This window comes from Anguilla rostrata, chromosome 11 (assembly GCF_018555375.3).
Source record: "Anguilla rostrata isolate EN2019 chromosome 11, ASM1855537v3, whole genome shotgun sequence".
NCBI lineage: Eukaryota > Metazoa > Chordata > Actinopteri > Anguilliformes > Anguillidae > Anguilla > Anguilla rostrata.
The window spans coordinates 16,682,621-16,708,142 of NC_057943.1; the positions used below are offsets into that span (position 1 = coordinate 16,682,621).

Sequence of the window (25,522 nt, forward strand, 5' to 3'; positions counted from 1 at the left end):
TGTAAGAGCAGAGACATGTTTTTACAGCTCATCTGTTATTTTATTTGTTGTTTGCCATCAAATAAATCCTTGTTGACACACTGTGTGGCAGATGGCATTGGCCTCGAGCGCAAAGAGAGAGCAAAAATAGCAAGAGCTCTGTGGATGCCATACAAATCTCTTGAGCACAAACAGCTCCTTTTCAAATATTACTAAACAGTTTGGATAATATTTCACCATTGGATTATCATTCATAAATAAACACAAGTTTAAAGATCCATACGACACAACCTGATCACGTGACCAACCGGAGAACCACAGTGTTAGTGTTAGAGGGGGACAGAGCTGCTGATGTAGGTTACAGAGATGAGCAGAGATGGATGTGCCATAGGGGAGACATAGAGGAGATGGAGGTGTGAGGGAACACATCTACAGTGTCACAGTCAGGAAGTGTTGGAAGAAAACAGGTGGAGATGTCTGATGAAAGTGTTAGTGAAGAAAGTTGGAGGTTTTATGGAAAGAGACAGTGCAGCAAATTAAGATGTAACAGAAGGGACTGATGGCAGTATTCGAGAGGTGACAGAGCACATAATAAAAGTGCTTGATAGGAGAGAGCTAGAGTTTTGACAGGTGACAGAGCTGCATGTGTTGGTCTCATAGAGGAAACAGGTGTTAAAGGAGACAGGCATTGCTCAATAAGAGACTGCAAATAGAAGATTATTTTTCTACGTTTCCAACACTTCATGCCTATATATGCAACATAATTATTTAATCTAGTCTAATATTCATACCATAACCAGGAATCCCACCCTCAGATACGCTACTACAGATGTCTTTTCCCATTCAACCTCACTCTAAATGAATCATTAATCTCTGTGGGATCATCTACATGGTTGTAATCCAAGGAGCGCTGCTTTTAGGTTTGAGCACATGCAGGCGAGCAGAGCTAGCTGAGTGAGGTAATTCTGAAGCAGGGGTCCGTGGTACTTTAAACAACGACATAGGGGACAGATATCGGAGAGAGGCAACACCAGTTCCATGCCACCACCCTAAAACAGAATTGCTTCAGAATATTCTGAAGGACTGAGGAGAATGCGACAGGGACAGAAGCTGCAGAAAAGCTTGGACAGAAAGAGACGTGGTTTAGTGCTGAACAGACAGGGCATGCAGCACTGCCAGTGCTGACTACAGGCCATGCAAGCTGTGAGATATAAGGCAGACTCCACAGCAGGCTGCGGCTGTGCATCTGCAGAAAGCTCAGACGTGAGAGGGTGCGGACTGCGGGATGTGTAAGATAACAGGAAACATAAACTCCAGAGCTGATCTCTTATCACATTATCTTCACACAAAGCATCCCTTCCCCAGGGTTATGAAAAACTGAAAAATGTTATAAAAAAACTGCAACTATCAGTTAAGTTGAGATAAACAGAGCATAGACAATATTACATTGGAGGCTTCTTGTGCTGTTGTGTGATATGTGACCTCCATAACACACATACACATGACTATATGCATGGATATGTGTCGGTTAAAGGTGTGTGTGTGTGTGTTTGTGTGGATACTGACACTACATTGTGAGAGAAGGAGGCAAGATTACATAGGAAAATAAGTGGAGGGAAGTGTCTAGGACAGGTGCGTCCAATCCTGTTGTAGCTCAGCACTACAATACCTGATTCTACTAATTATGGTCTTGATTGAAGACTATGATCTGTCATTTAGTAGAATAAGGTGCCGTAGTGCTAAAACAAAAACCAGCACCCACACCTTTTTCAGATAAGATTGGACACCCCTGATCTAAGGGGACAGAAAGTAAAATGGCGTGACTGACCACCAGCAGGGGGCACTACTTGGTCCAGAAGCTTCATGCTGGTCCTCTTCCAGATCTTCTTTATGACAGCTCTTAGCTCCTCATTGGCCTGATCCAGGTTACCTGTTTAACCAATAAAGTTACAGATGGAATTATGAAAAATACCAAAGGGGAGAACTCCGATTGCATGAAATTTTGTCATTAATGCCAAGAGGAAGGGCAAAATATGACCACATGTACAACATGGATTTACTAACACCTGGTGTTCATTCTCAATAAGAGCTCAATGTCCTGGTTTGAGCCTGATGCCCTTTTGCATAGCAAATTTCAAATATGGAACCATAAATAAATAACAGAGGTGGCAAATTGGAATTATTTGCTTTCAGAGCAGATCCAGCAGTGAAAGAATAAAGTACAGGCAATGTCGGGGTAAATTCGTGATTTTGAATTGGAATTTAAAATAAAAAAAAGCTCCAGCACTCCGAATTTGAATTATAGAAAGCAGAATTTAATTCAATCATATTCAAAGAAATTCTGCTCATTTATAGAACGTTGAAAGCCTCATTCACTTTGACAAAAACATCTGCCACTTATCAGAACCAATGCTAACAGCACTATTACTTTAGATGTCAGATGTCAAATCGTGTTGTGAAAATAGTTCATAATTGTTTTTCTCCACTATTGGTGATTTACTCTTGGAACTCTAAGAAACACCGGCTGAGTGTTGCACTACTCTATGCTCCTGCTGGTTGATATTATCAGACTTGATTTGATATGCAAGAGTACCAGGATGTGGTGAATGCAAAATAATATAGTTAACATCAGGCATCCTAAAACAGCAGTTGCTTCCACTTATTATCTGATTTCTTTCTAAAGCATAATTTTGCAGCAAAGGGGGTAACGCGCACAACATACTAAGCAGGCGCATAACTGATAAGATACCCAGAATTAAAGAAAAGAAGTCCACACCATCCCCCCCCCCCCCATGTCCATGCTTTATCTAGCACCATCAGTGATGTGGCATTGCCCAATCACAATTGCAAACCACAGCAGTCTCAGTTAATTTGGCAGCAACAAATCAGCTGTGCAGCCATTGGGCTAGAGGACCTCTTAAATGCTGGAACAGGCAGACTGTAGGTGTCCAATTAATCAGAGGAGTTGGCATGCCAACTGAAACCCAACTGAAACCCTGGTACCCTATAATTACAGGCTTCCTGTGAGATTGCAAGTCACATATGGAGCTGGCATGGTCCAGATTCATCACGGGGTGTACCACTGGACTGGTCTTCTGCTTCAGTGGGACATGCCACACTACAACCTCACAGACACAAGGGCTAAACCGCCATGGTATTATCTCACCTTCAGTTTTGATCTTCAGAGCCGTCCGGACCAATGCAAACAGGGTCGCGTTGAACATGACCGTGCCATCACTGTTTAAAGGCATGTTCATGGCAACTAATCTCTGAAATATGAATTTTGTGGAGTCAAATCCAAGTTTATCAGTATATAAAAAAGAGAAAAAATGAGTCAGTGGAACATTTGAAATTAACTGAAAACAAACATTCAAGAGACTTTTGGTTTCCATTTCTACACACACACACACACGCATGCACACACGCACACGTGCATGCACTCACGCATGCACACACATATTATACCTTTGGTTTATATACCAACAACAAAAATGAACCGCAGACTTAATAGTGACACAGGGGTTTGCGTCTATCCATGTCAGCTCAGTGCTGACGCCAGGGGCTCGTAACTGTCGCAGTTAGTCTGCTGGGAGCTGTTGAGGGCTACTGGGACAGAGAGAGAGCAAGAGGCCATCTGCCCCTGAATTAATACTCCCCTCTGTTTGCATTGTAACTGTTTCCTTTCTAGACAATTTATCACACATCCCTATGTGTGGGAGCTATCCTCAGCTATCCTGTCAAATTCCATCAGGGCTCACTGTGTTGTAATACAATACATTCCTATGTTCTCCTATCAGCTCCAAAAAAACATTGAAATCTTTGTATTTGTGTGTGCGCGTGCGCGCAATTCGTGAGTTAGAGTGTGTGTGTGTGTGTGTGTGTGTGTGTGTGATTACCTTGCAGGCTACTCTGTGGGGACACAGCTTTCCAAAGCCCAAAGGGGGCTGGATGCGGCGCAGCAGGGTCACCACATCCAGGTGTTTAATCCTGCCCCTGTGATGGGTACACACACACACAGGACCATGTCAGCACCTACCATGTACACCCACACAGCTGATCTCACACGGAAACAAGTCCTTGAGACATGACATCCACAGCAAGTGTGTAAACATGGAGCTGTCCAGACCCATACTCACTTTGCCTCTGGATCATACTCCGACCAGATCCTCTTAAACTCATCCAGATGATGGGGGCCAAGTATAGACCAATCACGAGTGAGATAGTCAAAATTGTCCATGATGACAGCGACAAACAAATTAATGATCTGAGGGAAAGAACAATAAAGATGTATCTACATGAGGATGTACAATTTCCTCATCTTTTGTGTCACTGTCACTTTGCCACTTCACCTTCTGTAATATGGGCAATAAGGAGACATGTATTGATTATAAAAGACAAGCCTCCCAAACTGATTATCTAATCATTAGCTCTAATTAAGTAATAAAGATCTGGGAGTGGAGAGCTGGACAGAGGCCAGAGACCTGCACCACAACTACAAAAGGAGGTGTTGGACTCAGCGTACCAAGAAGGCGCATAACATGTAGAAAGTAATGAAGTAGATGATCGCAAAACCACTTCCACAAGACCTCTCCTCTCCAGGGTTGTAGTCTGACTCTGCGTCACAGAGTTTTCCAGGCAGACATGCCAGCATGATCTCCTGCCAGGCCTCACCTGTGGCACACCTGGGAAAGAAGGAAGAACCACGCAATCAAACACACTAACACACATAGTATAGCCGCAAACAACTGACCGAGACAACCAAGCCTTCAAACAGAGACTGCACATAGACTTGTTCTCAAACACAGTGACATACAATCAACCTGAAGAGCTAACAACAAACCCCAACTGGTTTTCAGACTGAAATATACTAAAAACACAACCACAGGACTCATCCACAACCACACAAAGCTGAGCGACTCACTAAGTCTTCATACAGAGACCACGCATTGACCATTGTTGCCCCCTATGTCGACAGTCCAGGAGGTAAGAGCGGTTGTCTGGCAGTCGGAGGGTTGCTGGTTCGATCCCCCCCCCCCCTCCAGGCATGTTGAAGTGTCCCTGAGCAAGACACCTAACCCCTAATTGCTCCCAATGAGCTGATTGGTACCTTGCATGGCAGCCTTTCACCGTTGGTGTGTGTGTGTGTGCGAATGGGTGAATGAGAGGCATTAATTGTAAAGCGCTTTGGATAAAAGTGCTATATAAATGCAGTCCATTTACCATTTACCATTTACCATACCTCAACCAAAAACAGAACCAATCATACGAAGGCCAAACCTCAACCTTATCTGAAACCACTCATACAACCACAACCACAAACAAGTAAGGACAGACACTTGGCTTCACATATACAGAAAAGACCACAGCAACATACGCCTGTGAAAGACATCTCCTCATTAAGATAGGGACTCAACATGAACAAAACCCTCATTTCACCTCTCTTGTTTAATCTATTACAGCCACTTTTCCCATCTTTTTCTATCAGTACTGAAGCTAACTGGAATAGGCCACTTTTAGAAGGCAGCAGCAAAATCGTGCCTCCAGGGTGGCTGCAGTAAATGAGATGGCAGAAAGGCATTTGTAAAATCACAGACCTAAAGAGCAGGAGGACCGCCTGGGGAAAGGTCTGGAAGTTGTTGTTTCGGTTGATGTGCGTGCCGTCCACCATGGCTATTTTACCAAACACCTGAAAAACAGGCAGAACCCCATCTTTCATTTGAATCTATCCCACTGCATGAAGTACAACACATTATTCACTGCGTGAGACTTTAAATATACTCCTCAGGGGTTCTACAGAATAAAAAGCATGTTTTACCTGCATCCCAATAACAGCATAGATGAAGAACAGCATGGCAATCAGCAGGGCAACATATGGCAGAGCCTGGAGGAAGAGCCCATTAGAGACCACATCAGGCATGTGCAAGCCAAGCTAATGAATTCCAATCAACAATTACGTTTCATTTCAACCACTGTCTTCATTGAGCTTTCATTTCATGAAAAAAAGGGCAAACAATGAAAAATAACTATTGTCAGGCACATGCTGCACGTTCACATAGTAATCAATACACTGTCATCACTATTACCATGGCAACAGAGGGAAACCTGAGAACAATCCCCCACTGTAACCTAGAGGTGTCCAGTTGTGTCACATGGATTGCATCACACAATACACTCACTGGCCATAAAGCATCAGTGTGTTCACACCGACACCCCTCAAGTCCAGGGCCCAAGCAGCAAGCTCCACTGACTACATTCAGCATCATACTTTTTAATCTGTATCAGTGACAGGATGCCCACTCACCTGGAATGACTTGATGAATGTCCACAGTAGTGTGCGAATGCCCTCTCCTCTGCTCAGCAGCTTGACCAATCGCATGACTCGGAACAGCCGGAAGAAGGTGATAGAGATCCTGGCACTGTCCTCCGTGTTCTGAAGATGGTAGGGTGATGTCAGTATACAGGCAGGGACTGGTATACAGAGGGATCTGGTAGTGCTTTAAACCACAATATGTAGGTGCAGAGCTTTGAAAGTTGCACAATGTGTAAAACATGCAGTGCTGGGAAGTGAAGTTCTGAACAATTTTAAACAAACATCACATACAGCTTCTGACTTAATCTCCCAACAGCACTGCTGGAATATGCTGCACAACCTTCTGCTCATGGGATTTTCCACTAGTCTGCTATTATCCACACCTGATATAACCTGTGCCTGGCTTTGCAGTGAAATGCCTATTTTCACTCTAGAACATTTTACTTCTGATCAAACTTTAATTCATAATAAAAAAAGAAGCAAAATAGAAATTAGTCTTGTGATCGAGTCTTATATGTGTGCAGGTGTTTCCATTTCAGTGCTGATGTTCAGAAATAGATCCATATCAACATATGCATGGAAGTCATTTTGACGCCACTTTTTCTTACATTTACATTACTTACTTATGGACTTTCAATGCTGAAATCACCATGAATCATGAAAAACGACAAGAGGGTTCCATTTCTGATCATGGACATTGTGACCTACAGACCCAAAGCATCACTCATGCAGTGCATAGCATCAGCTGATCTGACGCCTGTGTTAAAGCACTACCACGTCTTCTGCATTCTGACAGACCCAGAGGCGGGGGGCCGGGGGGAGGGCAGTGAGGGGGCATCATGCCGGAAAACCGCGCCATACTCGACTGCCTGTGCCTGCAGTCGTATGGCTTCCTTTGTCCAGAGGAACGAACATGCAGAGCTCTACTAGGGCCACGCCCCTGTCATGAGGAAGTCTAAAGCTCCAGGAAGGCACATGCATTTTGAACAGTTTTGAAACAGGGTCTCGAAGAGGAAGAACTGCCCACGCTGCTGGTCAGGCAAACCAGTAGTGTACGTGACATTCTCCTTGGAAATGACAACACAAATAGTATCTGGAAATAAAGGCAAAACTAAAAAACTAAACTAAAACTTAAAAAAACTGAAGTAGGTGAGGAGACAGATTATCCAAAGCAAAAAATAATTGGACAAAGAAACCAAAAGTGGAGGTGAGGAAGGGCAGGCAGTGGGTGGAGCATCTTACCCCAGCCTCTACCTCCACCTCCACCACGGGAGTCTCTGTTGGCTTTAAAATCAAAATGCTGCATTAATGACTAACTCACAAATCTAATGAAAAAAATGTGAATGAAAGAACATCCCTGTAAAACACACCCGTACGTTAGAACAACCTCGATGTAACATTGATTACTGCATATATTGCATTTGCTCACACACTCAACAAGTTATTCCAACATTCAGTAACTACTACTGGATAACATTAGGAACCTACAGAAGTATAGCATTTACACAGACACAACATTGTAAAACACCATCCCAACTTTCTCTGACATTAACTATTGAACATGGCAGCCAAACACACACATCATTACTACATTTTCAGAACAAAAACAAACGAACATCCCAGGCAACATACAACATTATAGCCACAAAATACTGGACCTCCCAGCAAACAAACAATGTTTTCAAAAATGTGTACACTACATAAATTATCAATCCCTGCAAACATGAAAGAATATAATATTAATTTAATGACATTATCTAGAATAATTAATTCAGAGACAGATCAACTACACTACAGTACGCAGTAAACAGATTGTAATGGTTAAACTTAATAAAGAATAAAACTGCTGTTTGCTGCCACCTTAGCTACAGCATCAAAAATTAGAGTAATGAAATACAATACATGTGAATAGTCCAGCCTGTAATTATATATGGGAAGAAGATTGGAGTTCAGGAAGGTGCATTATAGGTGATAAAGAAGCAGACACTGACAGTGACACTGCAGACAGTGAACACTCCCAGAATGCTGTTCAAATGATGAGGCTTATTCTTAAGCACAGCAGTATGTCACATAGTTCTGCATTCTCCGTGACTATACACCCACACTTGATATTTAAAAAAACAGCTAGTTGAAAACAAACCAGAGAAGATGATATTGGTTATTAATATAAGCAATATCATCTTCTGGCTATACCAGGGGGAACCTAATATGGTACTTAATGAGCATACCAGCTGTCATGATCAATCTTGCTGCTCAGTGAATCCTGTTTACCCTGCTGCTTCAGAGATGAATGACGCACCACAACTGCACCACCAGCTGTTTGCCGTACAGACATGACATTCCACAACCCTGGACTGACCCTGAATTTAATACTAGTCTAAACTGGGGATGCACGGTTCCACCAGTCTGTATTTAAACAAGTTGTTGTGCAATGCTTTGCGGACAAAATGTGAAGAAAAAAGAAGTGGGTGGAAAGGGGGATGCAACAACATTCTGAAAGGGTTAAATGAGAAGCACAGTGCTCACTTTCAACAGTATCACTGTGCTGCTATATCTGAAGGATGGTCTTTATGGCCAGTTTGCGCTCATGATATCAATTTCTAGAGATGTGCTACAGGATATTAACTTCATTTAGCTGGCTCTGAGCCTAAATATCAGAAAACACTACATTTTGCACATTTGAGCACAGAGAAAGACAGTGTTACAAACTGTATTAACTGAATTCATCTGTCTTTAACTCTTGCTGTAGGCTGAAATTAAATAAACAGATGGGTATAAGACTCCAAGGAAGAAGTGTCAGTAACCAAACACTGGGAGGTCAGAAACCAAAGCAGTAAAGACAGAGTAGAGGGCAGTGGGTGTGTGAGAGAAATAGAGTGAAACCCATGTTCACTTGCAAAACTAAAAATTCCAGACATTACATCTAACAAGACTAATTAGCTACCTCCCAGGGTTGATAAGATGTGGTTGTTGAATCGTTTGAGAGTTATTGAATATTCTTATGACCATCACTAATATTGTCCTAATAGTCCTAAAAAACATTATCTCAGTATAGAAAAACAATTCAAAAATACCCATTAATACCCACATATGCCATATGCACACAACTGCATTGGCAGGGACACACGCGTGCACATGTTAAAACAGACCCCACAGCTTTACACAGCAAAATAGATATGCACACACAATCACACACACAAACAGACATGCATGAAACATACATGCATGCACACAAACAAACACAGACAAACATAAGAACAGTCCACAAAAGTACACATAACCTAATGCACACGCACACACACGCACACACACACGTGAGGAACACACACAAACCCACGCATGCAAGCGCAGGTACACACATGCACAAACGGTGCAGCTGAGAAAAGCAAACAGAAGATCACTGCAGACAGAGACGCAGTGGAGAGCACACTTGGAAAAGCACTGCTGAGGGAGAAAAGCAGAGGAAATGTGCACAACTCAGCAACAAGTCATTCAACAACCTACAAATCCAAAGACACTACACTCCTGCAGGTTCCTCTGACTCTCCAAAAAGGCTTCAAACATCTGGGGCTTTGTTTCCGCAGCCTGTTCAATCAGTATCTAATGAAATCAGAGCTAGGCCCTCGCTGCCTCATAGAACCCTTATTTTACTGCCTCATATGTCTGTGTGACCCTCCTCCAAAGGTTAGCTACACATGGATCAATTCTTACGAAATGCACTGTTGCACACAGTGTGATATGCATATCATAAATGTATTTTATGTCTTTACTGTAGGTCTCAGCATAAAAGCATCTCTGTATAAAAGTAATTTCATTGAATCACTTGAGGCCATTCATCAAATCTGGTAGCCCATTCTGCCTTATGAACCTCACGATTTATTAAGACTATCAGTGAACGTGCTAGTCTGTCTGTCTGTGCTCGAATCAACCCATTCAGCAGAAACTGAACCACAAGTAGGTATCACTTCAAATTAGCAAGACTTACTCAAACCAGCTGTGGTTATATCTATCAAACAAGTGGCCATGCAGAAGAGTAGAATTTACTCTTACTGTTGAAGAAGTCATCCATAAGTTTTCCAGCCTTAATTAAAGCATTTCAATTACAAGGATGTTTCACTTTACAGTACACACCATATGATCAGCAATACTTTGACAATAGCTTATGTGTAGCTTTGTGAATATGATTAGGTGTGAGCCACTGTAGACACAGATTAGGAAATTATACAAGCAGGGGCAAAGAGAAAAGGCTTAAAATAAAAAAGATAACATTTCAAGAATACTACCCAAGAAATATCCAAACTATTATATGTGTACCACACATTACAGGCACATTCTTTACATAATTTATAATTACAGAATATGTTATGTTCTTGATATTAGTCATTTTACTCAAAACCATGCAACATTTTACAGAAATCAGACTTTTACAGAGAAATGAAGAGACTTTTTTGTATACTGGACCCTAAGAAATTCTTAAACTGTAAAGAATAATACATGAAAATACATTGTGACATTGTCCTTTGAGTATAAGATGTCGCATACACTTGCCAATTATTATAGACAAACTTCTGAAATTGGCAAAGACACCTGTGCAATACCAAAATACACCATACACAAATGTGTCACAAATGTTTCAGAAAAAATGGATGGCAGTCTATGGACACAAGTAATCTATGCCTGAGCATGTGTGTGCTCAAAAGAAAAAGAGCTGCTACTAAAAAAACATCTATCACAACACACATTTCCCAGAGTACAGAACACAATATCTTTGAGCAAAAGCCTTGCGATAAAACTTGTAGCGCCAGAGCACAATGCTGCCCTTCAGTTAATGAGAACTAACTAAATAACAACGCATCATATTTCCAGATAGATGCACAGTATCGTTTTGTCTGATGCTGTCAGGTTGCCCTGAGACACTGATGCAAGCCAGCACCTGGTGTTATTGCAAGACTTTTCAGTTCAGGAGGGAGACATAACGGTACAAGGGGCTGCAAAAGTGATTACTTACATTGACTTCGGTGATAGCAATGTCAACGACGCTACCAACAACAATTAAGGCATCAAATGTGTTCCATGCATCAGCAAAATAGTGCTGTAAACAGACATGGCCAGACGCAGAGGAGAGAGAGAGAGAGAAAGAGAGAGGGGGGTAGAGGGAAGCAAGAGAAAAAGAGAAAAGATGGAAAAGTTAAAGCGAGTAATCACAGCCACAGAGCCAACAGGGCTCTCTCTGCAGTCTGGTGGCACTGTGTCTATGACAAGGGCCCAAAATTAATGAGCATTACAGCACTGCTCTTGTCAACGGACCTGAAAGCTCTACTCAGCTACCTTCTGTACTCGGCATCACCATGGTGACAGCAGAGGAGAAAATGACCACCACACCAGCAATAACGAATAAAACTAATAATTGGTGAAAAACCACACTAATTGTCAAAGAGTAGTTCAGTTCTACACGGAGACTTCAGTCAAGGTTGAGTAATCTTAAATACATTATATCATGGAGGGAAATACTGTACAACGTCTGTGGTTCTGTGCAGCTCTCTGAAAATCGACAATTTATTCAGCAAGTTTTATACCTCCTAGATAGACAGAGAAACTTGCAGTTCTTACAAAGAGAAAAGGAAAAATATTAGTTCTCCAAGGGAACTATTTAAACATGGGAGGTTACATATTCAGCAGAATGCCAGGACTATATGACAAGCAGCCCAGGAAACCACGATAAGGCACTTAGCATAAAGAAATATACTCAAAATAAGTCATCTTTGTATTTCTCCACAAGAGAGAAGACTTAAAATCTTCCACACTAGTGTAGTTGTTGCTTGGTGTTAAATAAGGTGAGCCTCCTCCGCCCCCTCCCTGCTGTAAATCACTTTGAGCAATAATAAAGGGTTAGATAATGCAAGTCATTATCAGCTCACTGTGGCAGTGAACCTAACAGTGCTGAACAGCGTGCTTTGCCTGGCCCGTTTCTGAAGTGCTGAGTAACTGAGAGTGCCCGCAGAGCTGCAGTGCCACACAGTCTGAGAGAACAGCCCGCCTCCAAGCCCTGGAACCCCTGCCCAGCGAGTCACAGAGGGAAGACTGGAAAGTTCCGGACCAGTGACTTGTCCAGGAGATGAGATGGGGATATGAGAGCGAAAGGGAGAAGCCAGTTTGGGACAGATGAGAGCAGGGATGGGGGGGGGTGTTGCGGGGCATACTCACATCTATCTCACTGAGAACGATGTCTACTACGCTGCCAATAACCACCAGGGCGTCAAACACGTTCCAGGGATCCGTAAAATAGCCCTGAACAAAGCAGCGAGGGCACCAGCGGGGGAGGGGAGGAAGGGGTGGAACGGACAGGTCATACAGACAAAACTGGAAAACCTAGGCACTGGGAAAAGTAAGACAAAATCCCCTTATACACATGCAGTTTGGATCGAGACTCCATTCCAAATCTTACATGGACATAAACAGAACAGGTTACTGTTCCTGCAATAACATGGACATGGCATAAATATGATTAATGCCCAGAATACTGATTCAGCTTTACAATACAGTGCTGCATTCAGCAGTTTTTCTTAACTAGCCCACACAGCAAGTGGATGTGCGTTCTTCAAATACAGCTTGGAATACTCATGCCATCTTACCTTTTATGAAAAGGGACAACTGATACTGGGGCAAAATACACATGTACAACCATAAACGTATGAATATTAAGCCTGAGGTACTGTTTCAGTACTCTTTCTATAGGCAGCAATTTACCAATGTAGGAGTGTAAATGAACAGTGGGAGCAGGCAAGGATATGATGCTATTTCCTTAGCATGCATTTCCTGGTGGGATGAGGGATCAAATGGGAAGGGAGGGTATGGAGGTAGGAAAATGGACAAGTCACTAAACCCAGTGGATCCAGTCTTGAGCTTCTCTCCGGTTCAGGCCACCCACAATCAACTACTACTCATCTTTCTGTATTTTACAGATGCATCTGTTGCGAAAAGTTACTGTCAAATAAAGCATGCTTCTAATTTACATACATACATACATTTACGATGAATCTCAATAATTAGTTTGTTGGGTCTGCATGTAGAAAGAGACATGGCTGGTGAGTTTTGATAATAAAAACTGTTTTTGTGTTTTTTTAAACATCTTTCAGCCCCACTACTTCCCCACTTTATTTTGCAGGCGCCTGATCAAACAAAGGAGCCACTGACTAGCAATGAGGTGGGGAAACTCTGCCAACTGAAACCCCCTCGCTGGGTGGGGCTCGGCCTATTCAGGCACTACCCATAGGGCTGCCAGCCACAGTTAGCACTGGCACTGACTGTGGGATGTGTCACCACACTGAGAAAGAGGGCTTCAGCAGAACACACCACACATAAGCCCCATCTTCCCCATGGTTAAATTCCATATCGCCCATACATTGGCAACAAAAAATGAAACATGAACTTGAAGCGCACCAATAGACTTGGCTTTGATTGTGTTATTTGTGTGGCTTACTGTGTGCTTCTTGACTAGCTGTATCATGAAGCCTTTTCCATTAAAAGAACAAAATAAATACAGAAATTAAGTCAAGGAGCCTCTAGTTTTATAGTTGATGTTTGTATTTGGACAAATATATGGGTGGAAATCTTTGAAAATGTCTCATATACATTTGAAAATGGTCAGCTAAGGTGCTGAAGATCAGTATCTTGCACTTTTGTACGTCGCTTTGGATAAAAGCGTCTGCCAAATAAATGTAATGTAATGTCGGTTCTGTGTGTGTGTACTGCTGTGTGCTAACCCCTGCTCACCACACACAAACGGGGGACCGCACAAAGAGGGGGACCTACCCTTGGTTTGAAGGCAATTAATTTGAGCAGCATCTCCACAGTGAAGACCCCAGTAAAGACCATGTTGAGGATGTCCATGGCGTAGTTAAACAGAGGGGACTGACCATAATGCTACACGGAGAGACAGAGCCACTTTTTGAGCGACAGAAAGACAGTGGGTGTGACAGAAAGATAAGCAGCGTGTCTGCTGACACGTTCATTAGTAATCTCTCAGATCGGGAGATAGGGGAGTAAGTTACATGGAAACATATCAGTGTAAACCAAGAGACTGAGAGAGCAGAGACGCTGAGCGACAGAGGTTATCTGACACGCAGCGGAAGCAGATTAAGCTGGAGGACGCGGCCGTCAGTATTCCTTGACGCAGGGCAGACTCTGAGGGCCAGTGTTTACCTGTATGGCCAGGCACAGCGTGTTGAGTATGATGAGCACGAACATGATGTACTCGAAGGCCGTGGAGTTCACCACATACCAGAACTTGTACTGGTAGGGGTTCTTAGGAATATATCTGCGCAGGGGCCGGGCCTTCAGAGCGTACTCCACACACTGGCGCTGCAGCGGAAACAGAAACTCTCCGTCACAACTGCAGCGTTACACAAGCGATCTACCAAACACCCACGAGTACTTACCCACAAACACAACACCCCCACGCTTTGGCGCACGCACGAGCACGTACGCACACACAAACACACACATACACACACATTATGCCGAACTGGTAATAGAAACACAATGTTAAATCTACACGCAAACATGCAGCCACATGTATACCAACCAATGTTAGACAAAGTGCACAGTTGAAAGAAACTCTTTTATCCTAGACTGTAGTTGTTTTCCAATAAATTCTTTGGTATTACAACCTTAAAAATAAATAATTGAGCATTCCTTTAATAAAAATGTGCATATCAAAAAAAGAATGTGCTGAGTTTGACCACTTCTCTGCAGTGGTTGCACTGGTGGTGACATTTTTTGAAAAACCAGGATTACAGTGTAAATACAAATGCACAGCAGGTCTGTGCAAAGGTTAGCTGAAGCACTCTGCAGGGACACAAGCAGTTTGTGTTCAGCTTACTAGGAAATCATGGCTTTAGTTCAGTAAAGTAGGTCAGAGAAATGTTAGAATTTCATTGAAATTGGGCTCCCTCTAGTGGTGTCTTATAAATAATGAATCTTAAAACTGATAATACAGCTCAGGTGTACCCTACCAAAAGAAATCATTAAAATTGCACACCATAAGTGAGGAGCAAGGCTGTGACAAGTTTTTTCACAGAGGTTCTGATGATTCCTGTGAAATCATTTTCCCCAGCATAAGTACAGATACATCAAACATAAATCACTGCAGGTGAAATGCATGCCAGACGATCATTAAAAAAGGCTTACTTATCATCCTGAGGATTTAACAGTATCGCCTCTCTGCGCCTCTACAGGCCTCGGCCTGAGGACACAGCCCCCTCCCTACGCTGCTACAGGCCTCGGCCTGAGGACGCAGCCCCCTCCCTACACTGCTACAGGCCTCGGCCTGAGGACACAGCCACTCACCTGGTTCTTGTCCAGCTCACAGTTCTTGTATTCCTTCTCCCCCTGCTCCTGGAACGTGACGATGACAAAACCCACAAAGATGTTCATCATGAAGAAAGCAATGATGATGATGTAGATGATGAAGAAGATGGAGATCTCCACACGGTAGTTGTAGATGGGGCCCATGTTCTCCCGGTTGGAATCGATGGCCTTGTATAGCAGTCTGTAAGACATAGAGGACATAGAGCTCTTATATATGAACAGAGACAGAGCTCTGATGTGTAAACAGAACTGTCTGCAGGATCAGATGACTGATTGAAACAGCATATGCAGGTGTGAGGCAGGAAAACACAGACTCTTGCTCTGATCCAATATCTATAATCTAATGCACAGCACAATAACCCTGTGGCCATGAGCTAACTGGCTCAGCAGCCAGAGACAGCAGGCACTGGGCCATGTGTTTCTACACTGATCAAACCCACACATAGCAAATAACACAGAAGCAAAAAGCAGAGTCTGTGGCCTTCCAAACCAAGCATCCTGTGTGTGCACTGAATCAGGTAGAGTAGATTATATGTCAATACATGTAACTCCATGGATCAGTTGAGTTCTGAAAGAAGCGGTTTGTGGTACGAAGACAAAGAGCATTATGATCGTTATGGTGACTTGCAATGCTCCAGGGTCACATAGTCCCCTGTCACGTGCGTGCATGCGTGCGTGTGTGCGCGTGTGCGCGTGTGTGTGTGCATGTGTGTACATGTGTGAGTGTGTGTGTGTGTGTGTGTGTGTGCATGTGTGTATGTGTGTGAGTGTGTGTGTGTGTGAGTGTGTGTATGTGCGTGTGTCTTACGCTGGCCAGCCCTCAAAGGTGGACACGGTGAAGAGGGCCATCATTGCCACCAGAACGTTGTCGAAATTAAAGTCGCTGTTGTGCCACACGCGGTCACGCACGGCGGGCATGGTGACATCACCGTCCTTGTACAGGATGTAGGTCCCCCTGCAGGAGAGAGCGAAGCACTGCGTCACCCACACATTCAAGAGGTCACCTGGCTTAAACGTGTTCCGGGTGGCCACAATGCACCCAAGGCCAGGATTTACAAAGGAGAATTTAAAAGATAATACGAAGGAAATGTGTCTGAAACATTAAAATATTTAAATAACTAACTCACTTGCATTCCTCGGGGCTGGTCTTGGCCTCGTCTGTGCAGCGGTAGAACTTCCCCTGTAATGAGAACAGATGGAGGCAACAATCACTACACCCGTTCCTGCTCCTGGACCATACACTTAGGGCTTTATCTCTTATCAACACCCCTGTCAAAAAAGCTCTGCCATTTTAGAAGAGCAAATCCTTGAATATGGAGTCTTCAAAATGTTTTTTTTTTACGACAATCGCAATATGCATGTTTTGCTATTACACCCAAATGGCGTGACAGAAAAAGAGCGGTGACCTTAAAGAGCTGCACTCCTATGCAGGCGAACATGAACTGCAGCAGCGTGGTAACGATCATGATGTTTCCAATGGTCCGGATGGCCACAAACACGCACTGGACCACGTGCTGTGGGGAGAAACCAGAGACAGGGATCAGGGAGGAAAATCAGGGACTGAAATAGTTCAAGAGTGAAAGAAGTCGGGAGAAAGAGAGGGAGTGAGAGACAGAGAGAGAAGGGGTGAGGGGTCAGGAGAGGAGGAGAGAGAGCTGAGGTAAGGAAAGAAAGGAAGACTGAGTAGGGAGAGCGAAGAGGAGGACGGAGGGTTCTGAGGAGCACCTTGAGGCCCTTGGCTCGGTTGATGGCTCTCAGGGGCCGGAGCACTCGCAGCACTCTCAGAATCTTCACCACTGAGATGGCAGAGGACCTGGCCACAGAAAACAAGGTGCATGGAGCAGAGCAGCAGCAACAGACAAAAATCACATCACACACGGGTACACACACAAACAAGCATACCCTTTTACCAAATGGGTAGCTTAGCTATACTCCCAGGCTTCCATGATTGACATTAAACATCATACTCATCAATTTATGGCTAAAATGAGTTGTGTGCTTTGGGGAATGGTCAGGTTTTCAGTAAAACCATTACAGGCAGTCACACAAAACCAGTACATTCACACAGCTTTCAGCGTGGGTCAGAAGAACTTACTGAATACCAAAAGACACCAGAGACACTCCCACCACCAGTAAGTCCAGCAGGTTGAAGTAATTTCTGCAGAAAGCACCCTTATGCAGGAAAGCCCCAAATGCAGTCATCTGTGAAGGAGGAAGCACAGATTAGCATAGGGACTAGTGGGCATACATCAGCCTCCACAGAGATACACACCAGCATCAGCTTTCACTCTGACACACACAGAAGGGAATACAGGTCTGTAGATATACACCCTTCCATTTAGCACGGGCTCACACGCAATATTGACATCATCTCATTGTAAATGAATATGGCAGTAAGCACTACATGCTTGTTCAATGCAAAGAGGCTTCTGGCCTCCCATGCCAAGCAATGGTGTGAGCTAATCTCGTGCTGTCGCATTCATGAAAATAGTTTTATGCACATTCCTTTAAGTTTAATGAGATGAAAAGAGGGAGAAAATCTCAGAGAAACAACAGATCAAACTCCAAACCCAGCAGGGAAAGAAAAGACAAGCAGGCAAACATGGTAAATCATAAAAGAGGTTTGTGTTGAGAAGTGCATGTAAATTCTGTGGGGGATAGATTATCTTTAGCTTACTGCCCACAGAAGTGACTGATTATTTCTGGGACAGGACAACTAAAGAGGCTGCACCACCACCAGTTCCAAAATTTACATGCACTTACCGCTTAAGGTAAACCATGGTAAATCATGCTATATACCGAGCAGACATATGGTTCGCTCCCTCTTTTACTGTTATCAGAATAAAGTGGGTATGGGGTATGAAATAATGATTAAACTCCAGTTGGATTTCAGACAAAATCTTTACAAAAACACTGAAAACCCAGCTGCAGTCAGATCAAAGTGTTTCTGATTTCCCCAGTCACAGTCACACAACTTGTGGTTATACATTAACAATTGTGTTACACGGGAAACCACAACAGTTTTTGGTTTCCCGTGTAAAAAAAAACTGTTTTCTTGCCGTAGCCATCTAAAACACTGCATGCTTCTGTTTCCTTGGTTAGTTGATTTGCTTTGGCAAACATATTTTGGCAAAACAGTGCTATGTACAGTGTGTTAGTGGGGACGACAGTCTTGTGGGTAATCTGATGTTAAACTATGTCTCTGAACAGGCATCAGTATGTTTTGATTTAAAAGAGGTGCTATGATAAAAAACAAAAACAAGCCAGGTTCCACTGAGTATCAGGTGACACACGAGGGTAATGCAGCAAGACTCCCATTCTCAGGAAGGGGTTACCTTCAACATGATCTCAAATGTAAACATAGTAGTGAAGACATAATCTGCATAGCCTAGGACCTGGAAGGTAACCAAACGGTTAAAGCATTACTGCACAAACACTCAGATTACAGCACAGAGGCGCGGGGCAGAGCATTTACCTTCACTAGGATCTCAACAGTAAAGATTGCCGTGAACGCATAGTCAAAGTAACCAAGTATCTGCAAAAGCAATATACAAGTTTAACACATGCTCTGAGAAAGCACTGACAAAAGAGAGAGAGAGAGAGAAATTAACATCATATTGGGAGAAGGGACCCTTCTGATATCTACAAAGCTTTAGGGAATACAGAACATTAATCAACACCAGGGCAATGCACAGCAACCAAATTAACAGGTCAACTACATATCTCAATTTGAGGTGATAATAGCTAGCACTTTGACGATAAGTTCCATGGTCATGCTGTTGAGTCATACACCTTCTACCGTCATGGATTTTTACCACATAACCACAACGGTTCTTAATTTGATGCAATCATCATTTCAAATCACAATATAAAGCTGTTGTCCTTACGATATTGCGGGCAGAAAAGTTACGGATGGGGTCTTCTGCAGCAAGAGACACACTGCTAAGCATGATAAAGACCAGAATGAGGTTGGTGAATATATGATGATTGATCAGCCTGTGACAGCCAACCCGAAATCTGAAATACAAAAGATTCAGAAATTAAAATCCAATATAGGTCAATTTTTTTTTTTACAGTATTTATGTACTCTTTGTGTGTTTGTGTGAGTGAGCATGTGTGTGTGCATGTGCATGGGTGTGAGTGTGCATGTTTTGTGCATGTGTACCTACACATTGTGTGTGAATATACACGTGTGTGTGTGTGCATATGCATGTGCATGTGTGTGAGCGTGTTTGTTTTGTGAATGTGTACCTACACACTATGTGTCTGTACACGTGTTTCTATGTGTGTGTACATGTGTGTGTTTGTGTGGTCTCACGGGTTGGTGCTGCTGAAAATGAAGAAGGCGCTGCCCGCTGGGATAGGTGCGATCTTCTCCTTGATGGTCAGTTCAGACAGCCTGCGGGGCCGCGGGCCAACCGGAAGCTCCGGCTCATCCTCGTCCTCGTCCCCTGCAGAGAGAGAACACAGTATTTATTGTCAGCACAGAGGGCGCTGTTCCACATTTTATCACCGTACTTAACACCAACAGAGATCCAGATGTGTTCTCTCCATCTCTCTACCTGGAACGTCTCTAGCAGGGTATGGGTCTTTCTCCTCTTCCTCCATACAGAGTTCCCCCATAACCTAAACCCAAAGCACATGTTAGACTCACATTCATGATGGGCATTCTATGTGAAAGATTATACACACTGAAAAACTGCACACTACATTCTGGAAGTATTGTCAGAATGTTTCAAGCGTGTCTCAAAATGTAGTTCTTTCATTTTTTTGTTCAACTTTTTATCCCTTGTTTTACTTTCCTCCTAATTTGCAATCCCCAGTTGTGAGACTGCAGTTATTACTCACCCATTTTGGACGGTGAATTTATTTACAAATTTTAAAACCTCATTGTAACATGAGCCCATCCCACATTATGTAACTAACATTGTGAAGGAAGGCTATTTTTGGCACGCTTGGTAACATTATCATAAAGGAGCCTGCTAATCAAAAGAAGTAATCAAGCTAATGTGAGAGTGTGCACGGTACATTTGCCCTACCCATCAGAAGACAAACGAGCAGAGGGTACACTGACCCCTGATGGAACCAGCCATTTCCCTAAGACAATAACCCACATGAACAGAATGGATATGGCACAGAGAGGTTACCTTGTCACCGCCTTCTCTCCCCTCCCCTTTCTCATCGTCCCTCTTGTCTGTGCTCCCACTCCTGTGATAAAAAAAAACATTAGTAGCACTGAAAATTAGTCAGTTTTTTCCATGATTTTACCATTCAAAAATGCGTTGTAAATGTAAAACATGTTAAGCTATTAACTGTTACTTTGCGCTGTGCCTTTAAGAATGCAGGACTAAAGTGTCTGTACTGTATGTGCTATGTCTCCCAAAAAGATTGGAAGCTGTAATACAGGCAAAGGATGGACACACTAAATACTGGAAGTATTTGATATTGTACATAGTTGCGAAGGTTCTTAGGTATTTACATGTTAAATATGTTTGCTGCATTGTTTTTCTGATACTGCATTAGCAATGAGCTGCATGAACTGACTAGCCCTTCATGACTGTTTCACTGGAAAGTAAATAAGAAAGGGTGGTCTCTGGTCTCTATACAGTACTGTATATGGATCTTCTTATCAGACTGCGTTTACCTTGCACTCTTCTTCCTCTCTTTCTCCTCTGCCTCCTCCTGCTGTGCTGTATTGAGGCTTTCTGCATCTGCCAAGTTGTCCACAGCGATAGCCAAGAAGACATTCAGCAGGATGTCTGATTAATAAAGCTCTTTAAGGACAATAAATGACTGCATGGCATCCTGCTAGCAGTGACCTGATTCTGTATTAAACTGGCATGTGTGACTGTAAAGGTTTAGACAGATGTCTGCTTCCCAGCAAGAACTTGGAAGGAGGCTAAGCACATTTTCCCAGTGGAAGGACCAAAGGAGTCAGAGGGTGAACAGGATACAGTTTCCGCAGATGAAGAGGATGATGAAGTACACACAGACAATCATTCCCGAGGAGGAAGGGCCTCCATATGCCATTATCCCGTCATACATGACAGCATTCCAGTCTTCGCCTGTTAAAATCTGAAACAGGACATACAGCCCAGCAAAGCACACATGACCCTACACGCCAGAGTGTGCTGCATCTGAACTCTTACAGTAACCCTCACTTTATACTGGTCCAGTTAGACTGTACATCTTTTGGAAATCCACAGCATCTGCAGAGCCATCACTGCTAGATATTCAAGATGACAATGTCTGCGTGACTAGTCATACATGTTCCTGCAGTCCAAAGGATATTTCAGAGCTAGTCAAATATGGTCCTTGTCTGAAAGTCTCCACAATATGAATGTCTTGTAAAATCTGATACTCGAGAGCTACAGCATCTATAAGCTTTCTTTTGATACAGCCAGCTAATCACACACCTCAACAAATCACTATTTTAACTGAGCATCTTCTTAACTTTTATAGATGATGCTTTCCTCTTCATAACTAAGCATGTTGATGGTTTATAGACCGTATAATCACACTGAATTTAACGTCAGAATAGATTTTGTGCACAGTTAACTTTACTGTCAAAAGGGATCATCTTCTGTCTACATTACTTTCCACCATTACATATTTCTTTATTAAAAATTGTTTTACCTGGAAGACCGTGAGCAGCGCTTGAGGGAAGTTGTCAAAGGTACTCCTCTTGGTCTGTGTCTCATCAAAGTTGAACTTGCCACCAAAGAGCTGCATACCCAACAGCGAGAAGATGATGATGAAGAGGAAGAGCAGAAGCAGCAGAGAGGCGATGGACTTCATGGAGTTGAGCAGTGAGGCCACCAGGTTGCTGAGTGACGCCCAATGGCTGCAGTGCACAGGAAGAAGAGGCCAGGCCGTGAGGCTGTGGTCCACTGTATCCAACATTACCGCTAGCAGCACTACAGGTCTACCATAAATGTGCCTTTCAGGCTGGAAAGGGTGTTTCTGAAGTACTCAGAAATGGCCTATAAAGGAAACACTGATTACCTGAAAATTTTTAAGCTCTGTTAGTCAGATAGGAAGACCAGACTTATTGTCAGGGCTTGTGGCACTTGAGGAGACCTACCGTGTGACTTTAAAGATTCGCAGCAGGCGGACGCAGCGAAACACAGAGATACCAAGCGGAGACATGATCTCCAGCTCCACCAGGATGGTCTCGATGATGCCCCCGCACACCACAAAGCAGTCGAAGCGGTTGAAGAGGGAGACAAAGTAGGCCTGCAGCCCAAGGCTGTACATCTTCACCAACATCTCACAGGTGAACATTGCCAGCAGAACCTTATTGGCCACTTCTACAGGACAAAAAGAGACATTATATCACAATACGTCTGCTACTGAGATCTGGCATCATTACCACTGTCTTCTACGCAAAGGACTATATCCAATTAAGTAGCTCTCAGAATAATTTTATGACTAAAGCCAATAAAATCTGAACAAAGCCACCTGACCCTGCACTTCTGTGAGCCATTCCGGCTGGTCGTAGTGCTCTGAGGAGATGGTCAGCGTGTTGAGGAACACCAGGATGATCACCAGCCAATAGAAAGTGACAGATTTGACGGCCGCTCGGCACTTCCGGCGACAGAACCGGTTCCAGCGACGCCAGCGCCGACTGCAAGGGAGGGAGCTCGTGTGAACAGGAAGCAAGAGTTTACAGCAGGGTGGTAACCTAGCACATGAGGTGGGATGAAGATGATGCAGGCGATACAGCACAGCAAAGACGTCTGGAAATGCGGAGTGTACTGTGACTCAAGACAGGACGGGAGAAAGAATGATGTCTTCAATCAGGCACCCACTGACACTGGCATGCAAGCCAGCATCAAGCAACTGTTAGTGCTTACTGGAGGAACTGCATGCATGCAAAGTGAAGTAACTGTTAGAGGACAGAGAAGAAGGTGGAACTGACTTTGTCTCATTGTGACCTCTACAGAATTTCATTAGGAGAAAGCCTTGTGTCTGAAACTTAAAGCCAGTCTGATTGCCACAGTTCCTTCAAAAGCCCTTTCTCCTGTAGGTTATTTCAGTCACAGGTGTCAGAATCCAGCACTGGAGGGCTGCAGTGCTTGCTGGTGTATGGTGCATTTCAGCAACAGTGACTCATTTGAGTCCTGGACTGCCTAAGAATTCCACACATCTTGTTCTCAGGGCCTTAATTGGTGGCTCACTTAAAGCAAAAAACCTGCAGACACTACAACCCTTCAGGACAATGTAGACAATGTAGACAGACAGAGTAAAGGACATGTACACACATGAGCTGCAATCTTCCATGCAAAAATGAATCTTTATAAATGGCATGTAGTACAAAAAAATATAAACAACGCACATCCAAAACAGATTGACTGACCTGAACTTTGACTTTGTAATTTTTTGACTGTAAAACCAAGAAATGTCACAGTTAAAAGTGGCACACATAATGACAGTGACACCAGCAGAAAACTCATTCCTTAATGATGCAACTTCCAGAGTCAAACCAATGTCCAAGTCCTAACCAATGAATGCGATTCCGTCTGCAGAATCCTGCGTTCGTATAAGCCTTAAAAAGCAAATATTTCTTAGTAATTTCCGTCAGCTGAATTTATATATTGTGTCAATTGACTTGTGTGCCATGAACAGGTAAATACTTTCGGCAGACTCACCAGAAAGGACCACAACACCGTACTTTCTCGTCCTCCCCGTTGGCATTCTCCGTGTTCACTGACTCCGTCTCGCTGGCCTGCATGCTTGCTGCATCGACAGAGAGCATCACACGTCTATCAGCTTCACATATTCAGTGCGCAAAAATGAACCAGCTCACATCTTGGTTGTTTTTGTGCAACGGGTCTTGCATCACACCAAAAAGAGAAAAAAAGAATAATGGAATATTAACATGCAATAAAAATCTTACTTAGTAAAGTAAAGTAAAAACTTAGTAAAGTACTTAGTTAACAAGGAGAATGTTTTTGCCAACAAAAAGGGGATAAAATTGAGGTTCATGAGAAGGGAAAAAAAACGTGTTGTGCAGACATTTTTGTCATATTCACATTGCAGGCTTTGCCATCCAATTGCGACAGGTCATAAGGTCTCTCACCACCGTGGAGGCTGAACAGTGAGGGGCAAACTGTGAGGCATTGTCGGCCTCTAGCAGTGCCTGTGCACCCTCAGCATCCACACAACACATAGGAGCCATATGGGTGCGCACACACTGCTCCACAAACAGCTTCAAATGCCAAGACACCGTCCGATTCGCATATTTCCTGTCCGCAAAACCCATATTACAAAACAATATGTGTAAACTGCGTTAAGGGGCATTTTCTGCTGCCATTTGTGCTAAATCATTTTGAAGGCTACGCTTAGGAGCCAGAAGAGCCACACCATGCCGGTAGACCACAGGTTGCCCTCCACTGATGTATAATGCAAGAGAGCAGCGGAGCTTAAACCCCCTCCCCCCCCCTCACTGGAGCCAAGCATCAAGGTGAAACAAGGATAATTTGCCGAAAGGAAGCCCCTTTGCACAAGACCTCATCCCAGCATAAGGCAACATGCATGATGAGGCACCTTATGGCTCAAGCCTGCATAGCTCTTCATCTTTACAACCTTTGAAAGAAACAACACCGCATTCTTAACTTAGTATTTCTCCTTCATTTATTTATTTATCGATGTACTTATTGTCCCTGGCAATGCAATTGATGCAAGCTTTTTGTTTTCCAGAGGCAAGATAAAATAAATCCATCATTAGCAACTGCACCCTGTCATGATGTAAGAGATCAGAGGTTTGAATTATCACTTGGTTCTGACATTGGTGTTCTGCAACTTGCTATATGTTAACCTTTACTTGATGCTAATAGCCTTGTTTTTTGTCTGTGTGTGAGA

The 25,522-nt window shown here is 43.3% G+C and overlaps 1 protein-coding gene across 19 annotated transcripts in view; it reads right to left on the bottom strand.

Annotated features, from left to right (window-relative positions):
* LOC135234095 (voltage-dependent L-type calcium channel subunit alpha-1D-like) overlaps window positions 1-25,522 on the bottom strand; it is an 89,103-nt gene that overhangs the window by 9,749 nt on the left and 53,832 nt on the right. For 6 of the 19 annotated variants that reach the window (XM_064298269.1, XM_064298284.1, XM_064298278.1 and 3 more), the window contains exons 10-40: window positions 24,310-24,397; window positions 24,018-24,044; window positions 23,125-23,285; window positions 22,743-22,968; window positions 22,295-22,502; window positions 21,613-21,733; window positions 21,303-21,417; window positions 20,806-20,866; window positions 20,221-20,284; window positions 19,977-20,109; window positions 19,546-19,675; window positions 19,134-19,193; window positions 17,754-17,860; window positions 17,384-17,471; window positions 17,065-17,172; window positions 16,786-16,838; window positions 16,467-16,613; window positions 15,638-15,839; window positions 14,492-14,650; window positions 14,102-14,212; window positions 12,494-12,577; window positions 11,298-11,381; window positions 7,532-7,573; window positions 6,281-6,409; window positions 5,795-5,860; window positions 5,574-5,665; window positions 4,502-4,661; window positions 4,116-4,243; window positions 3,876-3,972; window positions 3,146-3,248; window positions 1,808-1,909 (exon numbers count right to left, since the gene is read on the bottom strand). In XM_064298269.1, coding sequence (XP_064154339.1) covers window positions 1,808-1,909; window positions 3,146-3,248; window positions 3,876-3,972; window positions 4,116-4,243; window positions 4,502-4,661; window positions 5,574-5,665; window positions 5,795-5,860; window positions 6,281-6,409; window positions 7,532-7,573; window positions 11,298-11,381; window positions 12,494-12,577; window positions 14,102-14,212; window positions 14,492-14,650; window positions 15,638-15,839; window positions 16,467-16,613; window positions 16,786-16,838; window positions 17,065-17,172; window positions 17,384-17,471; window positions 17,754-17,860; window positions 19,134-19,193; window positions 19,546-19,675; window positions 19,977-20,109; window positions 20,221-20,284; window positions 20,806-20,866; window positions 21,303-21,417; window positions 21,613-21,733; window positions 22,295-22,502; window positions 22,743-22,968; window positions 23,125-23,285; window positions 24,018-24,044; window positions 24,310-24,397 — 3,456 coding nt within the window. Of the gene's footprint in view, window positions 1-1,807; window positions 1,910-3,145; window positions 3,249-3,875; window positions 3,973-4,115; window positions 4,244-4,501; window positions 4,662-5,573; window positions 5,666-5,794; window positions 5,861-6,280; window positions 6,410-7,531; window positions 7,574-11,297; window positions 11,382-12,493; window positions 12,578-14,101; window positions 14,213-14,491; window positions 14,651-15,637; window positions 15,840-16,466; window positions 16,614-16,785; window positions 16,839-17,064; window positions 17,173-17,383; window positions 17,472-17,753; window positions 17,861-18,993; window positions 19,054-19,133; window positions 19,194-19,545; window positions 19,676-19,976; window positions 20,110-20,220; window positions 20,285-20,805; window positions 20,867-21,302; window positions 21,418-21,612; window positions 21,734-22,294; window positions 22,503-22,742; window positions 22,969-23,124; window positions 23,286-24,017; window positions 24,045-24,309; window positions 24,398-25,522 lie in introns of all 19 variants that reach the window. The other 13 variants (XM_064298273.1, XM_064298281.1, XM_064298272.1 and 10 more) reach the window with 8 other exon arrangements.